Source organism: Gadus morhua, chromosome 11, assembly GCF_902167405.1.
Source record: "Gadus morhua chromosome 11, gadMor3.0, whole genome shotgun sequence".
In the NCBI taxonomy this organism is placed as follows: domain Eukaryota; kingdom Metazoa; phylum Chordata; class Actinopteri; order Gadiformes; family Gadidae; genus Gadus; species Gadus morhua.
In genome coordinates this window covers 6,758,756-6,783,907 of record NC_044058.1, presented here as the reverse complement: position 1 = coordinate 6,783,907, position 25,152 = coordinate 6,758,756, and the positions used below count along the sequence as shown (strand labels likewise).

Here is a 25,152-nt window from a genome sequence, read left to right as displayed (position 1 = left end):
TTTTTATATATCCAATTTATTTTATAGTTTTTAATTAGATTTCCCCTTCCCTGTCAACCAATGCTTATTCATTTTATATGTGATGACTTACACCACTGTGACTTATTATTCAGAGTAACTTGTGGTTCTATTGAATTGTGTAAACAACCTAACCCTACATGGGAACAAAGTAGCCTTATGCAGATACATAGAAAGTTACACATTATAATGAATAATCAATCAGACATCTATTTTGGAAATATAATGTAATTTCGTATTTGTGTGTAAATAAAAATGCCTTAACTTACGTGATGGAGTGTGGTAATGTGTCAAACCCAGATAGAAGGACAGAGGGACTATTTATATGTTTCTGAAATGGGACCCTGACCATGTGTTTCTGTCTATCAGGCTGGCCAACTGACAGACCCTCAGAAGTTCTCTTGGTTTCCCTTCTGCTCTTCAATACTTGTTCTCTGCGGGGCAGGATCAGTTCACCTTCAGCTTCTCTTCTCGCTCTCTTTTGGATTACTTTCCTATTTATTTATTTATTTATTGTTTTCTTTTACTTTATTATTTTTTGTGTGGTTGGACTCCTGCATTACACTGCTTTGTTTCCATCTTCATTTCCCTCTTCCAATCCAATCTCCCCCCGCCACCGTTCTCAGTCACCGCGGCGGTGTGTAGGGCTATGCTTTCCTCACCTACTGTGATTCTATCGCCTTATGGACTGCCTGTCTACCAACAGTCAGCCTCGTGCTACCCCGGCCTGGTGCAGGTAATGTCTCCCTCTGCATTTGCATATGCATCATGTTTAAATATCCTCTTATTGGTTTCATTTATTTTTTGATGCATTTGAATACCCAGCGTTTATTGGTCAACATTACCTGTTTGGGTGTGTTTTAAGACATCCCTGGCTCACAGCACATGCTGCGTTGTAATTTCCATCATTCATTCAAGTGACTATTGTGATTAACCCACTCTGAGTAACCACATGAAGGTGTGAAACTTGAGGAGTAAATGTTTGCGAAGAGTCAACATTGGAATGGTGGTAATGAAGTCTTACACAGGCCAGAGTTAGGCTAATAACAAGCCCAAAGAGCTGTTGGCAGCTGCTCATAAGTTAGAGGAAACACATAACAAAGTGTATTTCACTGTAGGATATATTAGATGGATAAATTAAGATCCACGTCACTTGTATTATTATTATCAGTATTGTTCTGTGTGTTTTGACAGTGTGTAAGATGCATATGTGTTTTGTCTTGTGTGTTTATGTTTATATGTGTGTGTGTGTGTGTGTGTGTGTGTGTGTGTGTGTGTGTGTGTGTGTGTGTGTGTGTGTGTGTGTGTGTGTGTGTGTGTGTGTGTGTGTGTGTGTGTGTGTGCTTGTGTTTTCATATTCATGTGCGTAAGACATGCCACATCCCTGCCACATCTACATGTGTCTGGACTCCTTTAACCATGTATATCTGTGTCACACAGCCTGTATTTTTAGCCCTTCTCACCAGGCAAGATAATCTCAGGGAGGGTATTTTATCACCAATCTTGTTGACTCTAGCGGAGGGCACTTATCACAGAGGTGGCCTTCAAGAGACTAAGAGTTATACCAACAGATATGATACTTTTTTAAGTTTTGTTGCTTTAGAATCGAAACGTATAGACAATACATTGTCCATTCAACTGGTAGTTATTTGGTAGTATGTTATGTCGTAGTTATAGTTGGTTTATTTCAAGCTGGCTACCGCTTCACATCTGTGTTGTGTGTAAGTAAATCCTCTGACAGCTGTCCCAGCATGCACCTGGCACAGAGTCATTGACCTCTGACTAGAAGCTGACAGCTGTAGTGGAGGAGGAGAAGCAGAGAGGCAAAGGAGGAGCAGAAAGGAACAAATGGAGAGGCACATTTACAAAATAAAAAAAACATAGTACCAGTAATAGAGGGGACACGCATTGAAAGCATTTAAAAGTTAACCCTAACCCTAAGTTTAAAAGTCTGTTTCATTAGATATGGCTGATCATCCTCCCATAATCATTCACTTAATTTTGAGCCAATGGTTTAAACACGTCAAGTATCAGAGAAGCCAGATGTTGCATCAACTTAATACACACACCCTCTGTGTTGATGAGTTCGGATTCATATCCTAGGCACACTATGTGCTGCTAAAGATACCACCAAGGCTGTCAAGGGGCTATATTCAGACTCTGTGGAATTTATGAGAGTGTTAATCCAGAGATGGCCACTGAGACAGACTAAGACATTCCCCTGGTCAACCATTCCTCTAGATATAGGAAGCTATCTGCTGAAAACATACATTTGAAGGGGGAATGTGTTGGAAGGAAATATCCTTCATATTTCAGTTGATGCTGAAGCTAATTACAACCATTGTCAAAAGTATAGCATCTTTCTCAAATGTACATTAAATGACCACTCTGATATACAGACCCTTTTAATATTCAAGTTATGAGGAACAATTTCTTCCACCTTCCATTTTACCCATTACATCTAAGGCAACAGTTTGTTATAAGTTTTAGTTATAAGAAGGAGCAAATGTTGATGTTGCACTTTCAGACTCAAACCAGTTCAAGACATCTATTGTTTTTTAATAACTGTGAATGTACATCATAGTCTGATGTATGACCAACTTAAGACAAGGAAAACATGTCTCATGGCAGCAGCTATGTTGTTGTAATACCACAGACAGCCAGCTACAGCACTGTCAATATTAGATCAACATCAATATACGGACCAATCAGCCATCAATACGGTCACATTCGTTCTTTTTGTGATTTTGACAGATTGAATATATAACAACACACAAATACATATCTTAAAGAGAAGGTTAAACTACAATGTCATCTGTGATAAACGACACGTGTGTGCGTGTGTGTGTATACTGTAAAGATCGGGGGCTAGGGGAACAAGGTGATTGACAGACACAAGTGACCACAGCTGGCATGATCTTAATGTCTCTACCCGCGAAATGATTGGTCAATGAGTGGCTCGCAAGGGTAAGTGGGCGGGTATCTGGCATCTAAACACTTAGCAGCTGTTGGAACACGCGACTGAAAACACATCATGCAGTGAAAGGGCAAGACATTAAGTTAGCTATCACCTCTGTAATTATTTAAAGACAACTACGGTTTCCTTCAATGTTGTGTTTCTTGATGGCGGTTTAGTTGTTCCCCAGTATTTACCAGTTAATTTCATTGTATGTGATTCCACATCATACTACTATTCTGCTTCAAAATCGTTCAATTTTCTTTTTTTTACTAGAGACATAGTCATTTCCAAATAAAAAGGAAACACTGCTTTTTTACTTAATTTTACTTTCATAATTAGGAGATGTATTGCTCTATTGAATATATAAACCAAATGAATTTGTTTTCCTGCATTTGCTGGACCCATATTGGCTAAATCTACAGATTTGTTCTACTGAAGTCTAAGTGAAGCCCATGAATGAAATATGCTACTCTTTGCACAACGGGCTACTGTTTGTTTGTTGGTCCATTCATAACTGTCTTTACGATGTTGTCACCTGCTCTTTGGAAGGAACCACAACTAACCATCTGTCTCTCTCTCTCTCTCTCTCTCTCTCTCTCTCTCTCTCTCTCTCTCTCTCTCTATTCCACAGGGGTCCGGCCAGGAGGGTGGCCCAGGCAACGCCGACCCCTCCCTCTCCCAGGTCTATGCCCCGCCTCCCTCATACCCACCTCCAGGCCAGGGCCCGCCTAATGTGGCAGGCAGACTCCCGCCTCTAGACTTTAGTCCCGCCCACGCTGGTGGCGAGTACCAGGAGCACGCCCAGCTCAGAGTGTATCAGGGCCCGCAGCACGAGGGCGCAGACCTGGGACCAAGCAATGTGGTACGGCCAACATGTTGCAACGTGTTCTCCCATTGTCAAAGCTTTGAGACGATTCAAAGGAACTCAAATGATAGGAGATGTGTATTGAAGGATGAGCCTGGCCGTGGCTGGCCAGGTATGGTGTCTGTCCGTCTATATTTAGGGCCTCATCTTCCCCTCATTCCAATGTAAGGGATCCTGCTGACACTGCGTAGGATAGGGCAGCTGCACTGGGATTTGTTATTCGAAAAATATGACCCATTTTCCCCCCTTGGTGATACCTGAAAAAATGAGTGTTTAGGTCAACATTTTGGAAAGTGGAAATTGAGTCATTTGCACTTATTGCGTCCTACAAATCCAAAATACTGCATACTTTAGGAGTCCTTCAAAAACAACACCTTTGATTCTTCACTGTAAACCCACTGAATAGCGTGCATTAGGAGTGTATTAGGAGTGCTATTGAATAGAGATGATTATCTTCACCAGTTTGACCGTTTTCTGACGCACTATTCATGATGCTTGCTCGGACGAGGCTGGTGAGCAGTCTGTCCCGGTTGAACCACCTCTCTCTTCTTCTCCCATAACCGGTGTTTTGTGGCACCGTTTATACGTTCTATTACTAGAGCCCCTGACATACAAGGTCCGTCCTGAATTTGGACGGGAAAGTTGAGACGTCGCCATGATGGGGGGTCAAAAGGGGGAGGCTGACCAGAGGACGCCCCCCTGTCCCTCAGAAATATCACCCAGGTCCAGAATGCAGTTCTGCATCGTGACTTGACACCACCCAACCCCCAACACAACCTTCTCTCTCTGTCCACCCCATCACCCAACCCCCCCCCCATCCCAGCCCTCCTCCAGAGCTTGTTTATGTGTGTGTTGTATGTGAGGGTGCGTGGTTCATGCTTTCTACTCTCATGAGCCATGGCTCGGACTGTAGCCACAGTGAATATGGTTGGCTCAAGCTTCCCTGTGTGTGAGGATGTGTCTTTCTGTCAGCCCTCATGTTCCCCCCCTTTCCCCTACCAATTATTAATGATGCCCCTTGAACCCTGACCTTTAACCCTTGGCAGCACATGTAGCACCGTGATTACTGCAGAACGTTAATTCCTCCCTCTCCCTCTGAGGTCTTCCTTCTCACACCCCTTCCTTTACACAGCTTTTGCACAATTTCCCTGTCTTGTTGATATTTCCTCCTCTTTAATCTGTTTTGTTCCCGGCTGCACTCAGGACCTTTTGCACTTTGACCACGAGTCTATCTGCCTTTTCTACTAGTACGCTAATACTGCCATTTCTCCTCTGCACACGGGATTGTCATTTTAATTTATTATTTTCATTTAAAAAACTATTCCCCATCTTTTTGCATTTTCTGTACTTTCTTCACCTTTCTTCTGTACCTAACAGATGACTAAAACGTATCTCATTCTTTGCCTTTTCAAATTTCCATTACTTTGCCACATTTTTGCAGCATTTGTGGAGGCAGGTTTCCCATTGACACATACGCAAACCAAAAATACACACACACACATACAAATACGCACACAAAACCACACACACACACACACACACACACACACACACACACACACACACACACACACACACACACACACACACACACAGACATACACACAAAAAAACACACACACACACACACACACACACACACACACACACACACACACACACACACACACATACACACACATACACACACAACAGCAGCAGCAGCATCGTGGTGCATTGTGAGATGGTGGATGTTTCGATTGGCACACTCCTTTATTTCTGAACTGTTTTGCATGGAGGCTTTTAATTACTGTTAATTAGTGATCTCTAGAATATACATCCATCAAACCTTTGTAAAACATGCCAACCCAAGTAGAGTTCACACTAAATTGTCTAAATTGTACAATAAGCACAGGACACACAGGTAGCAATGATATTTGAGGTAACAGTTTCAGTATTAGGATATGTGGGGTAACCCTACCCTATATTTTAATATATAGGGTAGGGTAACACTACCCTGTAGATGTATTTTTCCTCGCTAACAGGCATGTGTTAATAGATGCCTGACTATAACAGAGATCACGCCTCCTCATATCTGCCTGGGATGGCTCACTGGGTGCTGAATGCGTGTTCAACTTTGGTCTTGATCACTTGGCTCTTAGGAGATGATGAATGAGTTTGTCTTATGCAATGATTTGCTCACAACACTGTATAAACTGTACCACACTGTACACAAAAACTAGTGGCGTTTCCTAATCTGATAGTGGACAGGTGATTTGTTGCCTGAACCAAGCTTATCAATAGCATAAGATTCTATCATTTTTGGAACCTTTTTTAACTCTTTCTCAATCCTTCCATCTATTCCTCACTCCTCTTGTACCTTTCCTTCTCTCTCTCTCAATCTCTCTGTCTCTCCCTCTCACACACACACACACACACACACACACACACACACACACACACACACACACACACACACACACACACACACACACACACACACACACACACACACACACACACACACACTCACATACCAACACACTGTTCACTTCACTAGGAGGATGCCCTGGTCCCCGTGACCTCTGACTCCCAGGCCCTGAGCGTGGCCCTGTCCTCAGGGGGCGGGGCGGGGAGCGGCAGTGATGACGAAGGCTCCAGTAAGGCCCAGCCCAAACGCCTCCATGTCTCCAACATCCCCTTCCGCTTCCGAGACCCCGACCTGAGACAGATGTTCGGGGTGAGTCACACATTCCTCCAGACAACAAAGACTCCCACAGGCTGAGGTTATTGTATACTTTCCATTTTGGATTGATTGATAGCCAAACACACTCTAAAACTGCAACCGCACTGTTTGTGTATTCACCAATTCAATCATTTAGAGTATGAATTCTTTTTTCATTTAGCAATTTGGCAAGATTCTGGATGTCGAAATCATCTTCAATGAAAGGGGGTCCAAGGTGAGATATAACACATATATAAGGGCCCCTTGAGTTATATTATAGAATACCTCTATATATCTTATGGTTACAAAATGCCCTTCTCAAACCTGAAGTCATTTGTCATTGGCAGGGCTTCGGCTTCGTCACGTTTGAGAGTGCAATGGAGGCTGACCGGGCCCGGGAGAAACTGAATGGGACGATAGTGGAAGGAAGGAAGATTGAGGTAAAGACAGAACATACGGCTGCCCTTTCGCTGATCGATATACCTGTGTATCTCTATTTCCTTTTCGCCCTCATCACACTACATTTGGTCCCTGTGTTTCCACAGGTCAACAACGCCACTGCCAGAGTGGTCACTAAGAAGCCCCAGACCCCCGTGGTTAATGAGGAGGTTTCAGGTAAAGGCACCTTTTGTTAACTTTACATGATCCTGGATGGCTTATCAGCTTGAGGTTCTGGTAGCTAGATCAAACTTCACATCACGTTTTATTTTCTTCTGTAGCTGCTGGATGGAAGATCAACCAAGTGATGGGGGCCATGTACGCCCCTGAGCTCTACACTGGTGAGAGAGGGTCCTTGGATCAGTTTAAAATATACAGTAATGATACAATTACTGTATGTAGTATGTACACCTTACTCCTGCTTTCTGTCCCTGATGGTTTAGTTGCCAGTTTCCCCTACCCTGTAGCAGCCCCTGCCTTAGCCTATCGGGGTTCACCTTTGCGGGGGCGTGGCAGGGCCGTCTACAATACGATTCGCTCTGCTGCGGCGACGCCCACTGCCGTCCCTGGCTACCCTGGGTGAGACTACTTACTAGCTACTTTTTCCACTATTTCAACATTCATGTTTACTGGCAGATAACACCATCGATACCATACTTTTTAGATAAATATGTGTTTTCTTTCATTAGAGTTGTATACCAGGAGGGATTGTATGGACCAGAAGTCTACGTAAGTGAACACACCTTTCCTATACTCATTGATATGAAATTGGGGGTTCAAATCGATCAATGTCACTTTGTCTTGTTCTGTTGGCTGAAGGTTTATGTTTGGTCTCTCCTATTAGGGGGGCTATCCAGCAGCTTACAGAATGGCCCAATCAGCAGCTGCTGCCACAGCAACCTACAGTGATGGGTGAGGACATACACCATTCATACTGGACCTGGTCAATGCATACACAATACCAAACAATCCATGTATCTAGAACATAAATATTGATTAGATGTAACCAGTTCCATTCCTAACTATGAATGATAGTGTGAAAACGATACAGTGATACAGTGTAGTAAAGGTAAGCCCTATATTGAGGTGACTGGGGGTTGGCAAAATGTCAACGTACTTTGGTTCCCCAGATATGGACGGGTCTATACCACAGCTCCGGACCCCTATCACCACGCAGTCGGCCCCACCACAACGTATGGAGTTGGAACCATGGTGGGTACCATCTACATGCATTAACATTTAATTAATAAACATTTTGTCCCGTGTCCGCGTTAATCAATGAAAAGCTACAAGCGTTTACCACTGTTTAAACACAGCCTGCACCTCTTCTCTGCTCACGTTTCAGGCCAGTTTGTACAGAGGAGGGTACAATCGCTTCACTCCCTACTAATGGAGCAAGAGGGTTCTCTTCAGTCACTCTGGGATTGGCTGATCCATGGACGCTGCAGGACCGGTTATGCGATCATACTTGAAGACATCGAGGAGGCATCCTCTCGCTCTATGTCCCTCACAATCGCTCCCTGAGACTCAACAGACTGTGCTTGTAAATACTGTAGCCTTTTCGCTGTTATATGAAGTGAAGAAATGGCAGCAAAACGAAGGATAATACTATTTAATGGATACACTGTTGATATTTTTTATTTAAGATTTGACTGACTTTGTTTTAAGAGTTTTGCTGTTCTGTTTGGCCTTCCATGTGGAGGGTGGGATAGATAGGTGCCTTGCACTACATTTGGGTCGCTGATAAGAGACTGATAGAGATGATACAGGGAGCTAAATTATGCAAGAAGCTTTTATAGGGTGGGGGGCTGGGTCCATAGACTTTACATTGGTCAAAATTTGATATGACTTTTTTAGATGTGTACGTGTAAAAAGACACGTGTGTTGTGTGTGTGTGAGAAAACAGAGGATATCCGGCCCCATTACCATTGTATTAGTAGACTGATAGACCGCTATGACATTGGGATTTAAAAAAAAATGAAAGTGTGGCCTTTAGAAATGTGAAAAAGCATATAATATAGATGCATTTGACTGTTGTATAATTTCTTCTTCTACTTTCTTCTTTCCAACAATCTACCTCTTCTCCTTCACGGTTTCACATGTCAGCATTTTCTGTAAAAAAAATGTCTATCTAAAAATCACTTGGTAATAATAATCGATAATTAGTCTAGGCTTCTTTTCATTTCACATATCAAAACAGTTTCTCTCCCCATGAATATATTTTGTTCACCACTTTGTTTGATTATATTTTGTCTACCAAATTAGATTGTTTTGCCTGAGTGAAATCCTTAGACCGATGTGCTTTCTTCAAACTTATTGTGTAATATTTTGGGAATGTGCTTGTTGGATGAAAACTAATTTAACAATAACTGAGACCATTATTCAATAGAACATGTGCCAGAACATTTCAGATATAAGGCTTAACCACCTCATTCTTCTTGTGACTGGTCTGTGGTCTTTAAATAAAGCCATCTTTGTGTTCATTTCCTCTGTCCTTCATCTTTTGCTCATTTTCTTTTCTTTACTTAGGCCTATCTAATCTTCTCGACATTTTACTGTGACTGCTCCTCAGAAGACAAGCAGTCTTTACTCTTTGTGGCTGAAAAATCCTAATACTTAACATGCTTACCATTAACACATTCTACTTTCAGTGCTCAGGCGTCCAATTTATTAGTTAGTTAATTGATTTTCATCCCTTAGAATTGTAGTTGTAGTATACCTGAAAGTTTTCTTAGTCTTTCTTCAGGCTATTTGCATGGTGTGTAAGTCTATATTATGCTCTGGCCAGTTTTCTTTCCTTTCCACACTTCCTTGTTTTCTGACTGTCTGCTTTTTTTTAACCTCCGACATTTGCTTTTTAATGTTTCTTTCCTTCCTCGATGCTATAAACATGTCAATGAATTACTTAAAAGTATAATTGCTGACTTGTCAGTAAGTATTCAAGTCATTTTACAATAAAACAATTGGAAGTAGTCATCTTTTCTACTTTGAAGATTGTGACTATTCTCCTTGAACTGATATCTGCATATGGGTGGAAAATATATTGAATGAACGTTAATCACGTGTGAGCAGGACCATGGCACACAGGCAAAAAGAACAACCTGAACAACGATTTAGCCTTTCTAATATGCATCTGCATTAATAGAGTTGTACGTGCAGATTAAAAATGTCTCCCGGACCAAAGAGTACTCGAGTCTAGTGGATATTCGGAGTGTTAACAATGGCGGGAGCACCAAGTGGTTTTGGCCTATATATCAGCTTGCTACACCGGAAGCCACACATTGACCTTTGGCCGCCAACCAAGAGTTCAGCCCGTAGGTTCCCACATTAAAGACAAGTCACGACTGACGCCATACATATTTGATTGATTTTATTAGACTTCTCGAAAATCAAGAATATGTACACATATACAAAACGGCAGTATAATATATATCTGTGGAGGATTGAAATTGACGTAAAGGAGGGGGGTAGGGGGACATTGCAATAATCCTTGAGCTTGGATATTAGTTAGCCACAGCGTTAACGGATTGCAGACACAATACAATACTTACTACTGAGTGGCAAGTTGCACTCAAAGAATGGCACTAACATACTCAACACAAAAAAACTGGAGTGTGTGGTTAGAGAGAGAGAACACTTGGTTAGCAAATTGATGAAAGGAGAGGATGAGGGGGGGGGGGGGGGACATGCAAGTAAAATTTGAGTAGAGAGTGGACAAGGTGCAAAAGACAAGGTTTTAAATAGTCAGAAGCTGATGGAGAGAGATGAATTGTGCAGGTACGAAGGAGGGGGAAAACAAGGGAATCACAACTAACCAAAAACATGAATTGATAACGGGAGGACACACAAATTGAATTAAGAGGCGGGTCACTGATGAATTTTGGAGCATCAGTTTAACACACCTGTGTAAGAGACATACAGTGTTGAACCTGGAGTCTTAGGCTTACAACAAGCCAGTGAAAAGGAGCAAACAAACTGCTGTAAACCAACATACATCTTAGGTTTTCTAGTTGAGCAATAAACATTGTTTTCTGTATGTCCAGATCGATTTTGCGGTTCTACTCTATTCTAAGGTGAAAGTTAAGCTAATTCCTATCTATCTAAATACAAAACCGAAACTGAAATGAACTACAATCTTAACTGAAAAAAAAAATTGAATGTACGGTAATATTGACATTTACGGTCTTTTCACAAATCATAAATGCATCTGGACAAACAGAGCACTACAAGAATGTTGTAATTGTTGTTCAAAAACAAAAGAAATGTGAGCAAGTAAACTGATGCGGGTTAATGGACGTTTCTTTGAAATTCACAAACGCAACCATGTTGTGCATCAGAGACATTTCAGCATGTGGGCCTCCCATGTATATTTGAACAGGCCGTTTGGCTCGAACTTGAGTCGATCAAACCAAGAGTTGGATTGCTCACAATTCTCTCTCTCTCCGGTTGCTTGCTTCAGGAGGCCGAGGTCGGTGTTGCCCCCACACACATGACTCCGTTAGCTCCTGCAATGCAGTACTAAAAACACACAAGTCAGAAGGCTTGCAGCATGTTAGACAAAACAGTGAATAGCAACAGGAGGGTGGGGAAAATCTAACAACCATATTCAACAAATGTGTAGGAAAACAAACATTCCTTTTGATGGTAAATGTAATGATTTGGGATTAAATATCCATTTCTAATCAACTAATTTTAACCTCCAACATATTGTTTAACTTTGCAATTTCCCCACTACAAAATCACCAAAACAGTTCATATTTCAAAAATATTAACCATTATGGGAACCCGAGGATGTTTAACAAACCAAATATTTGTCATAACTCGCACAACAAAAAAATAAACTCAAAATCAACCAAATCTCAAATTCTATACACACACTGATAGATAAACAAGCCATAATATAGACCGAAACCATTATCTGACAAAGATTTGGTTTAGAAAACTGCCCCCTTGGTCAACCACTACTACTAGATGTAATAGTAGTTGTAGAATTACTAACATTACTAATAAATATGTCACTATGTTTTATGGATTTAATAGGAAAAACAATGTCCAACGAGAGCCTCAAATGTATCCTAATTGCATTGATGATAATGCTTGTCAATGTCATTAACAAAGCAATGCCACCTATAAAAAGGGAATCAATATCCTGAATTCAGCTGTACATATTTACATAAACTGTTGAAAAATAATTGAGCCAAAACAAAAGGTCACACCTTAGTGGGAACATAGCTAGACCAACTGAAGCAAAACTGAAATATACATATTCACAAAAAGAAAATCTGCAAGTTTATACTCCACTGGATGCCTACACCAGCCATTTACTTGCTCAAATGCACACTCAAAGTGATTTCTCAGATGAGCAGTGTAATACTGTTTTTTTATCTGTGTTGTTGGGAGACTTGCTGCCTGGCTCTGGTCTGCCCATCGCTGCCGTTGGGAGAACATTGTGCATGCCTTCTGCTTTATTTTAAATGAGATTAGTGCCAACCAATACAGGAACAGGCAATATATTCAGGATAGAAATACTTAGTATTCATGCCAGAACAAATCCCTTTGTGATTTAAGGAATGGACATGTCCTGGCGTTAAGAACTTATGGCTCCTAGCTGGAAGGTTTTTGTTTTCATGATGTTTCCCTCTACTTGCTACCACTCTCTCCACAGAACCCCATTTATTGCAAGTTGATTTTTGTTTTCGATTCATTTTTTTATTACCCTATCAAGTAGGTCAAATTATATAGCAGCATATATCATCTTCTCTAAACCTTTACCACTTATGGAAGTAAATAATTTGTTGAATACATTTAACTAAACATCTAGAACCTAGGCTAGGGAACCAACCATCTGTCTTCAACTGTAACCTCCCTGTTGCCCTTCCCAAAACTGCCACTTGCCATCTCTTACCAGCCACTCATGCCAACTGCCTGCTTTAACCGGATCAAGGTGTAGTATACAAACCATCACGTCCATCCTGGGAGCGTTGACACGGCTGACGTTGAGTTGGAGGTAGAGGCTCCTCTGCGGCCAATCCACTGTTGATACGATGGGCAGTCACATTGCCATTTACTTTGTGTACTGTCCAAGGCAAAGGTGACAGGCTTACTCCGGATTCTCTAGTGCTGACTGCACGGCTCCACCTCACCATGGTGGCGCAGATGGATTCCCTCCGCCTGCAGGCGATGGCATACTGGGGCAATGAGTTGGATTTCCTCGTTACCGGGAAGGGGAGGTAGCCCCGGCTGGCAGTGGCCATACAGATTATTAAAGTCATTGGCTATCTTGGGATATATAATGGCAGCGTGCCATTCACAGGGGCATGGATGTACTAATGGTGGCCAATCCTATGGGAGCTTCAGGACTGTGGTTAGCCAGGTAAGACCATGTTGAATTCTACTTATTAAATCAGGAACGGGACCTAGAACTACTCCATTTCATTAGTCCATTTCATTCGAGCGGGTGTGGTTGGTTGATAGGATTGACAGCCAATCGCATTGACAGCCAATCGCAGATACTTCAGGATAATTGAAGGGCAGGGGTGAGGGGACAGGACATACAAACCAGCTCCTCTTCTTCAGCGTTGCTGGGATCTCCACGATACTTTGGCTTACAGTCTTTAAAACACAACACGCCCCCGGGCGTTGCCCCAAGGGCTGAGAGCTTGATGGGGGACTTGGAAGAAGACATTTTGCTTTTTGAGAAGACACCACTTGAATCTTCAGGACTTGGGAGCTGTTGACTTGAGGAAGGAAACACACAACAGAACACTGTTAGCTTTACATCCGAGGGTGCTAATGGGGTGAGGGCCTGGGGGGGGGCTTCACTGACTGCTAGGCATTGTGGGGCTTGATCACTAAACTGGTGTCTGGAACTTGGATCTAGTTTGAATTGTTAAGTAATAGGCTGTTTTTGTAAATGTTGGTGGCTGTTAAATGTATGTCCTGTGTTTGAAGTGTCAGTGGCTCAGCTTGTCTCAGTAGTCAAGTTTTAGTCTGCGAGCAGGACCCCTCCACTATGACCATGCAGCTGCTCTGCCTGGCTTCAGCCGCTACGTGTCATCCACTAGCTGAGGTGATCAGAGTGCAGTACATACGCCCATATGGTTCCCTGTCCATCCCTATGCACCTCATTTTAGAGCTCTTCCCCTAACCTCGCTTAACCCCTCCCCGCTCTCAAGAAGCTGCCACAGCTGCTGAGCTGGCTTTGCAGTCTATTTTGCTGGGGTCAGAAGGGTAGTAGGTGACCCCTAACCCGGCAAGATAAGCCAAACAGGTGTCTAAACAAGTGAACCCCAGAGCGGATTGCACATTCTGGACCGGCAGGTCGGGTCTAAAGCTGTGGGCAGAGGGAGAAACAGAGAGGGACAGTTAGCATTTAAAACCGCAACACAAGTCATGAGTCAGCCATCAACCTACATCGGGAAATTAACTCACGTTTTGAGCATGGCCCGTAATGCAATCTTTCTCTCTCTGTCAAGAAACTTATCAATGAGGTAAGAAGCCATGCGTGGGGCACACAGGTAGAGCTTAAAGAAGCGGTTATAGTTGCCCAGGGCCCAGGCAGCCCGGAGGGAGAGAGCATGAGATACACAGCTATCCTCCCGCAGGGCCGGGGTCAGGTATACCAGCTCAGTGGTCAGATCTACAACATCAACCAGGCAGACACAAAAATGATTAACACAGGGGGATCGTGTATCCAAGAACTGTCCCAATATAATAATCGTACAATGTTCAATACGTTCAGATAATACACAGATTACCAAATGTGGACTCACCCCCAGAGTTTTTGGTGAAAATGTAATAAAGCAATCGGTAGGCTGTAAACTCCCCAAGGTTTTCCGAAGGATTGTCCTTGTAGAGGGCTTTAAGCTGCGTCTGGCACTGGTTGAACTCCTCATGGTCGCCCTGTAAGACATCCCAGTCAATCCCCCTGTCGCTCATCGTACCAATCACCCATACATCAAATATTATCTGACAAACCTTTTCCAGAGCAATGCGAGCGTGACACTCGTACACCTCCACAGTGAACTCTGTACGGACTCCTTGGACCTGCAGGGTTCAACCACAACCCCAGTGAATGTTGGTCTTGACTACTGTGCAGTATCGCTCAAGAGAAACCACCACTGAAGTGCAAGAATGTTAATTAGAGGGGCCAAGCCCACACCTACCGTGAGGTCCTGTCGTATGGACTTCATCTGTTCACATGCATAGGTGTAATCATGGTGCGTCTTCCAGTGAAGCTTCACCGCCTGGATGGATTTTCTCAGTACCTGGTGAGGAAAGATCCAGAAAGAGAGGACACGCACAAAAAATAAAGTTTACTCTATGGTTTGTCGAAATTAAGAAAAGATAGATTTTGAGCATATCAAGCTTATAGAAACATTGATATTGCTCAAAAAATAATAATGAAGCCTAATCACTCACATGCACAGGGCGCACAGTGGCGGGGTCTGGGGCACAGGTGAGTCTCAAGTAGATCTTAGTGATGTCCTGGCAGGTTCCTACAATAGGACAGTCCTCCCAACTGAGGCCCTCCTGGGTGCCGTTGGGCAGGTCCAGGGAGTTGATGGAGAGAACCAGGGGCTCTGAGCGCAACTGCTTGTGAAAGCGTTGTGCTCTGCTCTGCTTCTTGGCCTCCCTCATAGGGTCATGAAAGTCCAGGCCGGCGTTGCCCCCTTTCCTCTTCTTTCCACCGACACCAGCGTTGCCGTCATCAGCGTTTCTGCAAAGGCCCAGGAGAGGTTAGCGTTTGCTATACTCACACTCGACATGCTTGAGCAAGGGTGATCTTGACATAAGTTACCTCCTTCCTCTATTGGCCTTTCCTCTCCCACGTCCTCTCTCTCCGCCTCCACGGCCTCGCTCTCTGTCACCGCCACGACCCCGGCCTCCTTTTTGCCGCCGAGACAGCTGAGGTCGGAGGTCACTGGAAATGCTGCTGTCAGACTGGGAGCCGGAATCACTAGGGAAATAAAGAAAGCATATTAGGAAAACGCATTTCCTTACTTATTATTTTTATTTATCACATGCCATTCATAAATTAGTGACAGAGTGCTGTGCTTTATACACACACACACGGCTCACAACATTTCATTCCTGCAGTCAGCCTGGTCAATTTTAACCAGCAGCGCCAGACCCGTCCGCTCTTCAACAACAACGACATCAGCAGCAGCAGCTGTAATAGGCTACGCTAGCTGAAGGGTGAACCACATGAGCAGAGAGCCTAAACAGGCTTTACCTGCGTCTGTGTCTCTGGCTGCGGTCCCGGTGTCGGCTGTGGGACGGTGACGGTGAGCGAGACGAAGAGCGGGACGAGCTCGATGATGGGCTCCTCTGGGAGAAAACGTTGCGGTAGTGCCCAAGCCTGTGTCCTCCTCCTCCTCCTCCACCACCTCCACCACCACCTCCTCCTCCTCCTCGACCCCGAGCAACTGTCGGAGTGCTTCCACCGCGGCTTATAGCGCTGTCCAAAGTCCTCTGTGATGGTACGGCTTCCCAGCGAGACTGCTTAGCTTTCAGTCTGAGGGGAAGATCAAATGTATACTATAAAAACACATTGAAACTAGCCTTTTGTATTGCAGAGTCACTTTGATTGGCATTCACTTACTCAGGCAAGGCCTCACGGTTCCAGTCAATGGTATACGCGGACCCATCCTTCAACCGGTCCTGCAGCACTTCTTTGAGCACCTTCTCAGTGCGATCCTTGTCGTCTTCAGTCTCACAGGCAGTGAAACAGCGCTGCACATATTCCTTCATAGCCTGAGGCCAGTCCTGGGGCCTAAGAGTAAAGCTCAGTCAGGACACAACGATCAATCAAGAGTAATAGAGCAGTAATTCATCCAGTTGTTCTGCAGCGCCACTGCTGGCAACACTGCAACCAGCCGTGAATCCAGTCTCAAACAAAACACACATTTTTAAGATTAAATTCAAAATGGTCATTCTTCTAAAATTGTATTGCTATGCCCCTGTCTGCTGCCATTTAATTTGGAATTCATGCCACCAGAGTTTTGCAGGATCCACCTCTCTCACGGAACGCCCCCATCAGCGCAGAGCACAACACCACCGTTTACACGCACAGGTCCCTGACTCGCAGCTCAGAAACTGATGGAAAAGTGGTACAGGAAACAGCCGGGGTCTTACCTCATTGGAGCTGCTCCAGAAGCAGTGTTGGCACCAGCCGGGGAGCCGGGGGAAAGGTTTAACCCAGACGGCTGCTCAACCGGGGGGAGGTTTGGACCGGTCATGACATAAGGCCTCTTGGGAATATTGAATTTCACAGCACCTGCTGCCGGAGACTCTATAGAGCACACAAAACACAGGTGAATGAAGTTGGAAACTATAAAATGTCCACCCTCTAAGCATTCTGTGTTCTGAGGAAACAGACCTGGTGTGGAATATATGTGGAATATACACCACAAACAGAGTCACATACAACACAACCAGTGTAACATGTGTAACTCACGCTTCATGCGGTGCCAGAGTTGTTGCCCAACCGGTTTCTGATTGTTTTTATTTTTGTTGACATCTCCTCCTCTTCCAAGGCCTTGTCCATACTGGCCCTGTTGTTGTTGTTGTTGTTGTTGTTGATGCTGCTGATGTTGCTGATGTGGCTGCGGCTGCTGCTGTTGTTGATGCTGATTCTGGGGGTGATTCTGGGGATTATTCTGAGTAGCTTGGTAGGGGTTCTGGGCATGGAAGCCCTGGCCATAGTTGGATCTTCCCTGGTTGTGATTGTACACACGCATATGGTTGGGGTCAACCGATTGGTAAGGCATTGAGTTGGGGCCGTTGTAGGCGCTTTGTGCTGGGGCAGGAGGGTACTGGGAGTTGGGAAGGGGCGGTATTGATGGAGGTAGAGGTGGTTTTTCCAAGTTGGTTGGACTAGGGGGAGGCTGTGGGATTGCAGGCGCTGGGGGCTGGGCCTGAGGGGGGTAGTTGGATGACTGATCATCAAGTCCAGGCACAGGTGGAGGCTGTGGAGAAAAACAGGAAGTTTCATATTATTCACTAAAAGTCGTTTGATTTCTTAAAAGGATATTTCAAATTGTGGCAAGCCGGCTCCGGACAAGCGCCAAAGGTGGCCGTGTGGGAGCAGGGGCGGACGAGTGGGGTGATCTATCTGCTCTCTGGCCAGCCCTACATTGGTTAGGATTAACTCCTTGGACACAGTTTAGGATTTTCCGGTGGTATTGTGTACCACCTGAGGGGATTGGTGTACGGGAACTTTACCAGAGGTTTCTTTGTTGCGGAGGATCCTAAATCCTTTTTTGTTTTTTCTTATCCTTGGCAGAGTCCAGGGCGTGTTGAATTCTGTTATTAAATTGGCTGCTTAAGCTTAAATAGACCTTTGACTTGTGTACACCGGGAAAAGGCGAGCCACACACGGAGCCGGGTCACCACATAATATAAACCCCTTGTGTACCTGTCCATTAGGAGCAGAGGGTGCTGGGTAACCTGGACCTGGAGGAGCACCGTACTGGTTTGGTGTGTAGGTAGAGCCATACTGGAAATTCAAAAAAACACCCCATTAGTGAACATAGGGCAAAACAAAAAATACTTTTGTTTCTTTAGGAAACAAAATATTTGAATCTTGAGAAGAAATTTCAAGAACAAAATAATCCCCAGAAAGGTCTATACTTACTGGACTCATTGGGTAGTAATAGTTATAGGGATATGTGTATCCTGCTGGATACTGCTGTTGCTGATTTTGCTGGTACCATGGAAAGTACTGCTGCTGTTGTTGTATGGCGGATGAGTCCGGCGCTGATGGCTGAAACTGACCGGCCTGGAATGCACACAAAATGCAGCCATTACCAATTTGTGAAAGTCATAACTTACAATAGAGACAATAGCTTTGAAAGAAAATACTAGTATGCAAACGTATAACACGAGAGAACTTAACACCATATCAATTAACCGGAAACATTCAAATACCATTGTCCAATGATTTAAAGATGTCCTGCATGATGAGCCAACACAAAATCAACACGTCATCACACTTTACCTCCGCTGGCGTTCGGTTGGCTGGTGGCGCTTTGTTGGAGCCCTGGCTCTTGGTGATGGAGGCAAGAGCCTGTCTTGCCTTCTCCCACTCTGGGTTCTCATGAGCCTGGCCATCCGGGGAAGCTCCATACGACCTGCCCAACACAACATAACGTCACATCAGTCTGGCATGTTTAACAGAATGACCTGACATAACACCATTACCCTGATCCATTACAATATATATATTCCTTAGGGTTTACGTTAGGTTTTTGGTTTCCTGATAAGAAAAATAGCCATAGTCCATATTTCGCCATGATGGCTGCTTAGCGTTTAGCTGAAACAAATTGCCGTTAGCTAGCCATTAGCTGGTCATTTGCGTCGCATACGAGGCGACAGACGACTTTAAAAAAAAATGTTGAAAAAAAATGTGCCCTTTGATATTCATTAATTGACTGACATTAGTGTCAGTGTATTTAGCTACAATTTATACATGTTACACACCAGTTAGTCGCGGGAGTTGCTTGCGTCGCCTTGGCCGCCATTTCGCCTACCCTTGCTAACTGGCTAGCAGGAAGCGATGCTAGCGTTAGCTCTAGAGTTTAGCCACCGTAGGACCGAAAGGTAAACAAGATGAAGGCGACCGGACAGCTCTCTCGCAGTCGACAGAGAGAGAACCGACCTATTTGTAAAATACAGGTACGTGTATCCTGATAGATGGTAATCAATGTACGCTCGGTTAAAATATAAATATCTACAACGCAATGGGATTATTATCCATTTCAGGAGTACCACTTCGTCCGATCAACTGCCTGGGACACACAAAATGGCGGTTGAGGAAAAAACTTAATGGAGTGACGTTTCCGTTCGTTACTCGTGTGCCTCGGCCAGTGTTGCCGGATTGGGCCAGATTTCCCAACCAATTTGGCCCAATCTGGCAACATTGTCCACAGCGGACGCTTTGGGAGACGGCTGTAAACACACAATGACCATATTTGTAACAATTTGTAATACAGATACAGAAACGGATGACCATGTTGATCCCTTACGAAATTATTTGTAACAGCTGATCAGCTCAAGCTAAAAATATCAAAGGATATGTTTTCTACTCTAATATAATATAATCAACACAACAAAATATTCAAATTAATTAATTCAGATTAAATATGCATCTAACCAACAACAGAATATAATAAAATATGCTCGAATATAACATTTCAATAGCCTAGGAATGTAGGCCTATCTGAGCTAAATAAAGTAAAAGTGAGTCCAAAGTAAGGTGAAGTAAATAAAACGGGCTCCTAGCAGCCGTATTTGTGGATTTAAATAGAGTATAATTGCTGATGCTCTCCTAATAAGAGCTAATAATTATTCATATGTAATGTCTGATTGGTAGTCAGTCGTGTTTGTGTGTGTGTGTGTGTGTGTGTGTGTGTGTGTGTGTGTGTGTGTGTGTGTGTGTGTGTGTGTGTGTGTGTGTGTGTGTGTGTGTGTGTGTGTGTGTGTGTGTGTGTGTGGTTTAATACTGTTGCACCGTAAATGTCATGCTAAATAGAGCCACAACGACATTTCATTATGAATATGTTATTTATATACCTTTTCAATAGATATTTCTGTAGATTCCCGATCACTGAATGTTATGTTGATATGGGCATATTACGCCACAGTAGGCTAATTACCAAGATATCAAGTTGCAATGATCCAGGGTTTTGTTCCCATCCCTGTTGAACTAATTTATACCCATCTTTGTACAGAAGGAATAGGCTAATAACCCAGTATAACTAATTCAGCCTGGAATCTATATAATACTTTATGTTGAGCGTATCCTATACCCTTTTTCATTTTCAGAATTGAGGCTATATTTATTCATAGTTTATTTCATGTTAAGCATCTTTATTTATTTAATGCTTAATTGTTCTTATTTTAAGGTGTTCAATATCGGGCTTACTATTGGAGATGGAGCCCTCAACGTAGCCTACAACCTTTTATAAAAAACTCTCAATGATCAAATATCCCCATGCTGAGTTTTAGAGGCATCATCACAGAAATATGTTCTGTTTGAATGACAATATCCCTTAAACAATGAGTCACTTCCCTCAACCATTGTACAAATCCCTAGGGCCGAAGAGTGGTTCGGCGTTTGGAGTTATTTATCTGGGAGGAAGTTGAACAAAGAGGCAGCAGGAGTGAACAGTACAATCCCTACAAGCTACATACACATTAAGAAGTCCCGGTTCTATTCTGCTGACGCTAAAAGCCCCAAAGCAGAGAAAATACCCAATGCTGTTATTTGCAGCGTGTAACATTAGGAGTTTTATCATGAATGTTTATTCCGGGTCGACACGTTGCATGTACCACTCTGTGATGCAACAAACGTGGCTTGCTCGTTTACACATTTAACAGCCGGACTACGACTATAAGAATACAGATTGTGTCAGTCGTTTTTAATTAAAAATGTATATACATCCTAATGTATTATTTACCCTGGGAAGGCATAACTCCATGAACATAAAATCGTTCACACCATTTACTGAACCTCACAGTAGAATAGACACACTCACGATAGCTGCCATCGATAAGTCATTCCTCAATATCGCTGGCGTCACTTCCTCAACCAATGCCCATCCCTTAGGAAAAAAAATCACACAGGCGAACGACGGCAAGAAAAATAGACAGGGAAAAGTGGTGAGGGAAGCAGCAGCAGAGCGCCAGATGTAACTTTTGGATTCCGCGAAGGGAGCAAGTCTGATACCAAAGTATACTGAAGGTAGAGTACGCTTTCTATAGTAGTGAACAAAAGTTACTGAAGGACTTTGACTTTTTTAACCTTCGCTTACTCAATGTGTGGCTTTCGTTTTTCTTTTTCTGATTGAAGTTTTGAAATATATTCATGTAAGCCTGCTTTAATAAAGGACTTATTTTTTTTAAGTCCTATAATGAATTTTGGAATGTGGGGCGGGGTGGGGATTGATGTTTTGACTCCCCTACACACTTTTTGGTGGCTTATACTTCATAAACAAATCGTTATGTAGGTAACATCCTTTATAATGTCTACAACAAAAAATCATGGTAAAGAAAAATACACATACACCTATTAAAATATTATTGAAAGTCTCTTTTATGATTTTTAATTTAGTGAAAATGAATTACTTCCGTTAGTAAGTGTTGCAATTGCAATTACCCTGGCAATTAAAACCACTGAAATGAAAACTGACACGCGCTTTGTCAACCACTATGAAAGGAAATATAAATCACAGAGTTTATTAATGGGGATGTTAACATTTATACTTATACTTAAAATTATCGCCCCCATTCCCATCTCACCATTATAAACATAGCATTTTCACTAGTGGGGATTAGTGGATTAGTACTGCTGTTAATTTGGTCTTTAGAATAGATACTTGTCTTTTTGTTTTCCTTCTCTTGTGCCCTCAGGGTTGCTTCAAGTATGAGGTATGTACTTGTGATGCTTGCGTGTGTTTCGCATACAAGTCCAAGCATGGACTGTATGGCAGCAGATCCGAGGAAATTCATTGGTTTCTCACTTGCACAACACTGTTCTTCCATGATAAGACCCATGGAAAGCAATATATTAATGTCAGACATTATAACCCCGCCAAACCCCTGGATCTGTTCTCAGGGACTTCGAAATGACCTTTTAAGGTGACTTAAATTTGCAAAAGAAAGGTGTTCTTCATGCAATCAAAGCAAACCCTTGGAAGATGGACGCATACAGCCTTTGCACAGATGAGTAGAGTAGAAGGAATATCTTTATTATCCCCACTTGGGCAATTCAAAATCTATGTGGAACTTTGATTTAATCTAATGATAAGGGAATGAGTATCGCATTAAAAGTGCCAATGCCAATCAAACAGGAAGATATATATATATAACTCACCCTGTTAAACATAACTGGCCGCAGCTCATGAACAGATTCATTTGGGTACAAAAAAATAATCAGATTTATCTTTTATTTCAGATTTATCTGCAAAGATACAGTACATGTGTGCATTATTTATTGTATTTATTTAGATTCCTTACCCGATGTTGTTCATAACGCTTAGTGTGTTTAATTTCAATGTTCATCTTAGAACTTGAAAGCATAGTATTGAATGTGTGAGAGCTTTTGGTGTTATGCTTACAGTACACATCTCTTTGTGTATTGGCCGCTTAGGTGTGTCTCTCCCTCCCTCTCTCTACAGCCATGCCACTCCACAAGTCCTCCCGGGCTCCTCGCCTGGAACGTACCATGATCTCGGCTCCGCTTGATGACTTCCGTCACACCATGCACATCGGGAGAGGAGGCGATGCCTTTGGCGACACCTCCTTCCTGTCTACACACGGACCCGGTGACAACAACAACACCACCACCACCAGCAGCAGCAGCTCCGACCTTGGCGCTCCAGGGAACATGACGGCTGTGGACTCCAAGATACCAAATATCAACCAGGGCGAGAATTCAACAGATAGCATGGAAGTCTCAGAGTACAACGATCTCTCCAGGGATCACTCAGAGTCGGTGTCTTCATTCACCTTGGACCTGGACTTGGGTCCCTCGATCATGGGGGACGTCCTGGGGGTGATGGACGGGCTGGGTCTGGACTCCAATGAGGAGGATGTGTTCAGTCCCAGCAACAATACGTCATTATCAGAGATGAAGTCGGGACGAGGGGCGTGCGAGGACCTGTCGGTGTGCACGCTGAACGAGGTCAACGGAGAGGAGCTTGTTGGATCGGAGGAGAAGCAGACGAGAGATACCGGAGATGGCTCTCAAGCAGATGGGAATTGGAGTAAAACGAAGGGGCTGCGACCAAAGGTGAGGTTTAGCGACAAGAGAGAGGAGATCATTCGCCAGGCATCTGAGGAGGAAGAGGGTCAAGGGTTTACCTTTCAAGAAGAAGAAGATGAGCTGGGCCCTGAGACCCCATCCAAAGGGGAGAAGGGAGCAAACGTTGGGGGTGCAGGAGAGACAGAGTGGACCACACGCAGGGCAGACGTGCCACCCAGCCCTGCCTCTTCACACAGCTCAGACAACAATGAATCAAGCCCCTTACATTGCAGAAGGGTTGAAACCAGCAATTTTGGGACTGACTCTGATGAGGAGGAGGAGGAAGTGGGGGATTGCGGAAGGGGCTATACGTTTGAAGATGAGTTTGATGATGAAATTGGTCTATAGGAGACAACTGGTGGATTATATATTGTTTCAATTCAAGATGAAACATAAGAGTCATATGTCATTATTCCGGTGTCCCAAAAAGGGGATACAAACACAAACTGACTATGTTTATTTTATGATGAGATAGGACAAGACTGAATTCAGGTTGGACAGTTGAATCACATAAGTTTAACAACTGGAAAACTGACTCATGTTATATATGCATTTAAAGACGTTCAAACTGTTACAATCTGCCCAAAGATATATTGCTTTGGTTGTTACCAATAAAAGGCTTATAGCACTTTGATAATGTTGAAACCTGAATGCTTTATGGTAGAAAGTGGAAATTTGCCGACTGTGATGTATTCTGTGTCATTGAAAGGCTATTTTGAAAATGGTAGTGTAATGCGATGTCTAAAGTTGTTATAGTTTTTGTACAAAAGTGCCTTAATAGGATACATTATTCTGTATTCATGTCTTATAACAATATTGTTTTTTCCATCCTGCATGTTTTTTTACAATCAGTTATATACCATGACGTTGCATAATCTATAATCAAAATGTTCTGAAACCAAAATTGTTAAGGAAATACTTCTCCATTTATCAATAATAACTGAAGTACATACCACGTTAATATCTGCTTACCAAATGTAGCTTATTTTAATAGTCTGAATCGGCAGTTTAAATGATTGTATAATACCATAGGCCAACATATCAAATGGTTAATATTTCTTTCCCGACCTTTGGAATTTGCAGTGGGATGATCTAACGGCTTTGACCTGTCTGTGTTTGTAGCTTGTCGTTCCAGAATGTGATGGGCCTTCCTACTTTTACATGCCAATGTAATCCATCTATTAAAGTGTTTACAAATGCTGTTAATGGGAGACCTTAATAAAAACCTCATTTGTTTTTTATGTCGGGCAGATGACTAACTAGAACCTGTTCTCTGGTGAAGACCTTGTTCACACTGCTGGATTTAATAAAATGAATAAAACTATGTACATGATTATCACCATGAATCATTGGTTTTGTGA

General features: G+C 43.1%; 3 protein-coding genes across 6 annotated transcripts; 2 read left to right on the top strand and 1 right to left on the bottom strand.

The window, feature by feature from the left end:
- The first annotated feature begins 419 nt into the window (after positions 1-419).
- On the top strand, positions 420-9,470 carry rbfox1l (RNA binding fox-1 homolog 1, like). The gene is made up of 12 exons (XM_030370547.1): positions 420-754; positions 3,609-3,839; positions 6,382-6,561; positions 6,728-6,781; positions 6,894-6,986; positions 7,092-7,161; positions 7,266-7,325; positions 7,428-7,563; positions 7,674-7,713; positions 7,829-7,896; positions 8,115-8,196; positions 8,330-9,470. Exons 1-12 carry the CDS (start codon positions 668-670, stop codon positions 8,372-8,374), a joined length of 1,146 nt encoding a protein of 381 aa, XP_030226407.1. The 5' UTR covers positions 420-667; the 3' UTR covers positions 8,375-9,470.
- An 869-nt stretch (positions 9,471-10,339) lies between these two features.
- leng8 (leukocyte receptor cluster (LRC) member 8) lies at positions 10,340-21,562 on the bottom strand. Of its 2 annotated transcripts, none has more exons than XM_030370478.1 (15): positions 21,525-21,562; positions 18,986-19,118; positions 18,623-18,766; positions 18,404-18,484; positions 17,444-17,954; positions 17,122-17,278; positions 16,589-16,759; positions 16,220-16,501; positions 15,785-15,943; positions 15,406-15,703; positions 15,150-15,251; positions 14,962-15,030; positions 14,757-14,886; positions 14,416-14,623; positions 10,340-14,317 (listed from the first exon to the last, which is right to left on the bottom strand). In XM_030370478.1, the coding sequence occupies exons 1-15, from the start codon at positions 21,545-21,547 to the stop codon at positions 14,155-14,157; spliced, it is 2,631 nt and encodes an 876-aa protein (XP_030226338.1). In that variant the 5' UTR covers positions 21,548-21,562; the 3' UTR covers positions 10,340-14,154. The 2 variants fall into 2 exon arrangements, with proteins under 2 accessions (XP_030226338.1, XP_030226337.1); XM_030370477.1 differs by lacking the exon at positions 21,525-21,562 and adding an exon at positions 19,468-19,758.
- cdc42ep5 (CDC42 effector protein (Rho GTPase binding) 5) lies at positions 19,409-25,130 on the top strand. Of its 3 annotated transcripts, none has more exons than XM_030370553.1 (2): positions 19,409-19,662; positions 23,166-25,130. In XM_030370553.1, the coding sequence occupies exon 2, from the start codon at positions 23,168-23,170 to the stop codon at positions 24,137-24,139; it is 972 nt and encodes a 323-aa protein (XP_030226413.1). In that variant the 5' UTR covers positions 19,409-19,662; positions 23,166-23,167; the 3' UTR covers positions 24,140-25,130. The 3 variants fall into 3 exon arrangements, with proteins under 3 accessions (XP_030226413.1, XP_030226411.1, XP_030226412.1); XM_030370551.1 differs by lacking the exon at positions 19,409-19,662 and adding an exon at positions 21,440-21,730; XM_030370552.1 differs by lacking the exon at positions 19,409-19,662 and adding an exon at positions 21,618-21,730 and having other exon boundaries at positions 23,138-25,130.
- The last annotated feature ends 22 nt before the right edge of the window (positions 25,131-25,152 follow it).

Excerpts from the sequence above, each read along its gene's own strand:
- rbfox1l (XM_030370547.1), top strand. The coding sequence starts at position 668 with ATGCTTTCCTCACCTACTGTGATTCTATCGCCTTATGGACTGCCTGTC. Across the intron at positions 7,714-7,828 it reads TGTATGGACCAGAAGTCTAC|GGGGGCTATCCAGCAGCTTA; the intron begins GTAAGTGAACAC and ends CTCTCCTATTAG. Across the intron at positions 7,897-8,114 it reads ACAGCAACCTACAGTGATGG|ATATGGACGGGTCTATACCA; the intron begins GTGAGGACATAC and ends TTGGTTCCCCAG.
- leng8 (XM_030370477.1), bottom strand. The coding sequence starts at position 19,508 with ATGGCGGCCAAGGCGACGCAAGCAACTCCCGCGACTAACTG. Across the intron at positions 19,119-19,467 it reads GCAACTCCCGCGACTAACTG|GTCGTATGGAGCTTCCCCGG; the intron begins GTGTGTAACATG and ends TGTGTTGGGCAG. Across the intron at positions 17,955-18,403 it reads CCTCTGCTCCTAATGGACAG|CCTCCACCTGTGCCTGGACT; the intron begins GTACACAAGGGG and ends TTTTCTCCACAG.
- cdc42ep5 (XM_030370553.1), top strand. The coding sequence starts at position 23,168 with ATGCCACTCCACAAGTCCTCCCGGGCTCCTCGCCTGGAACGTACCATG.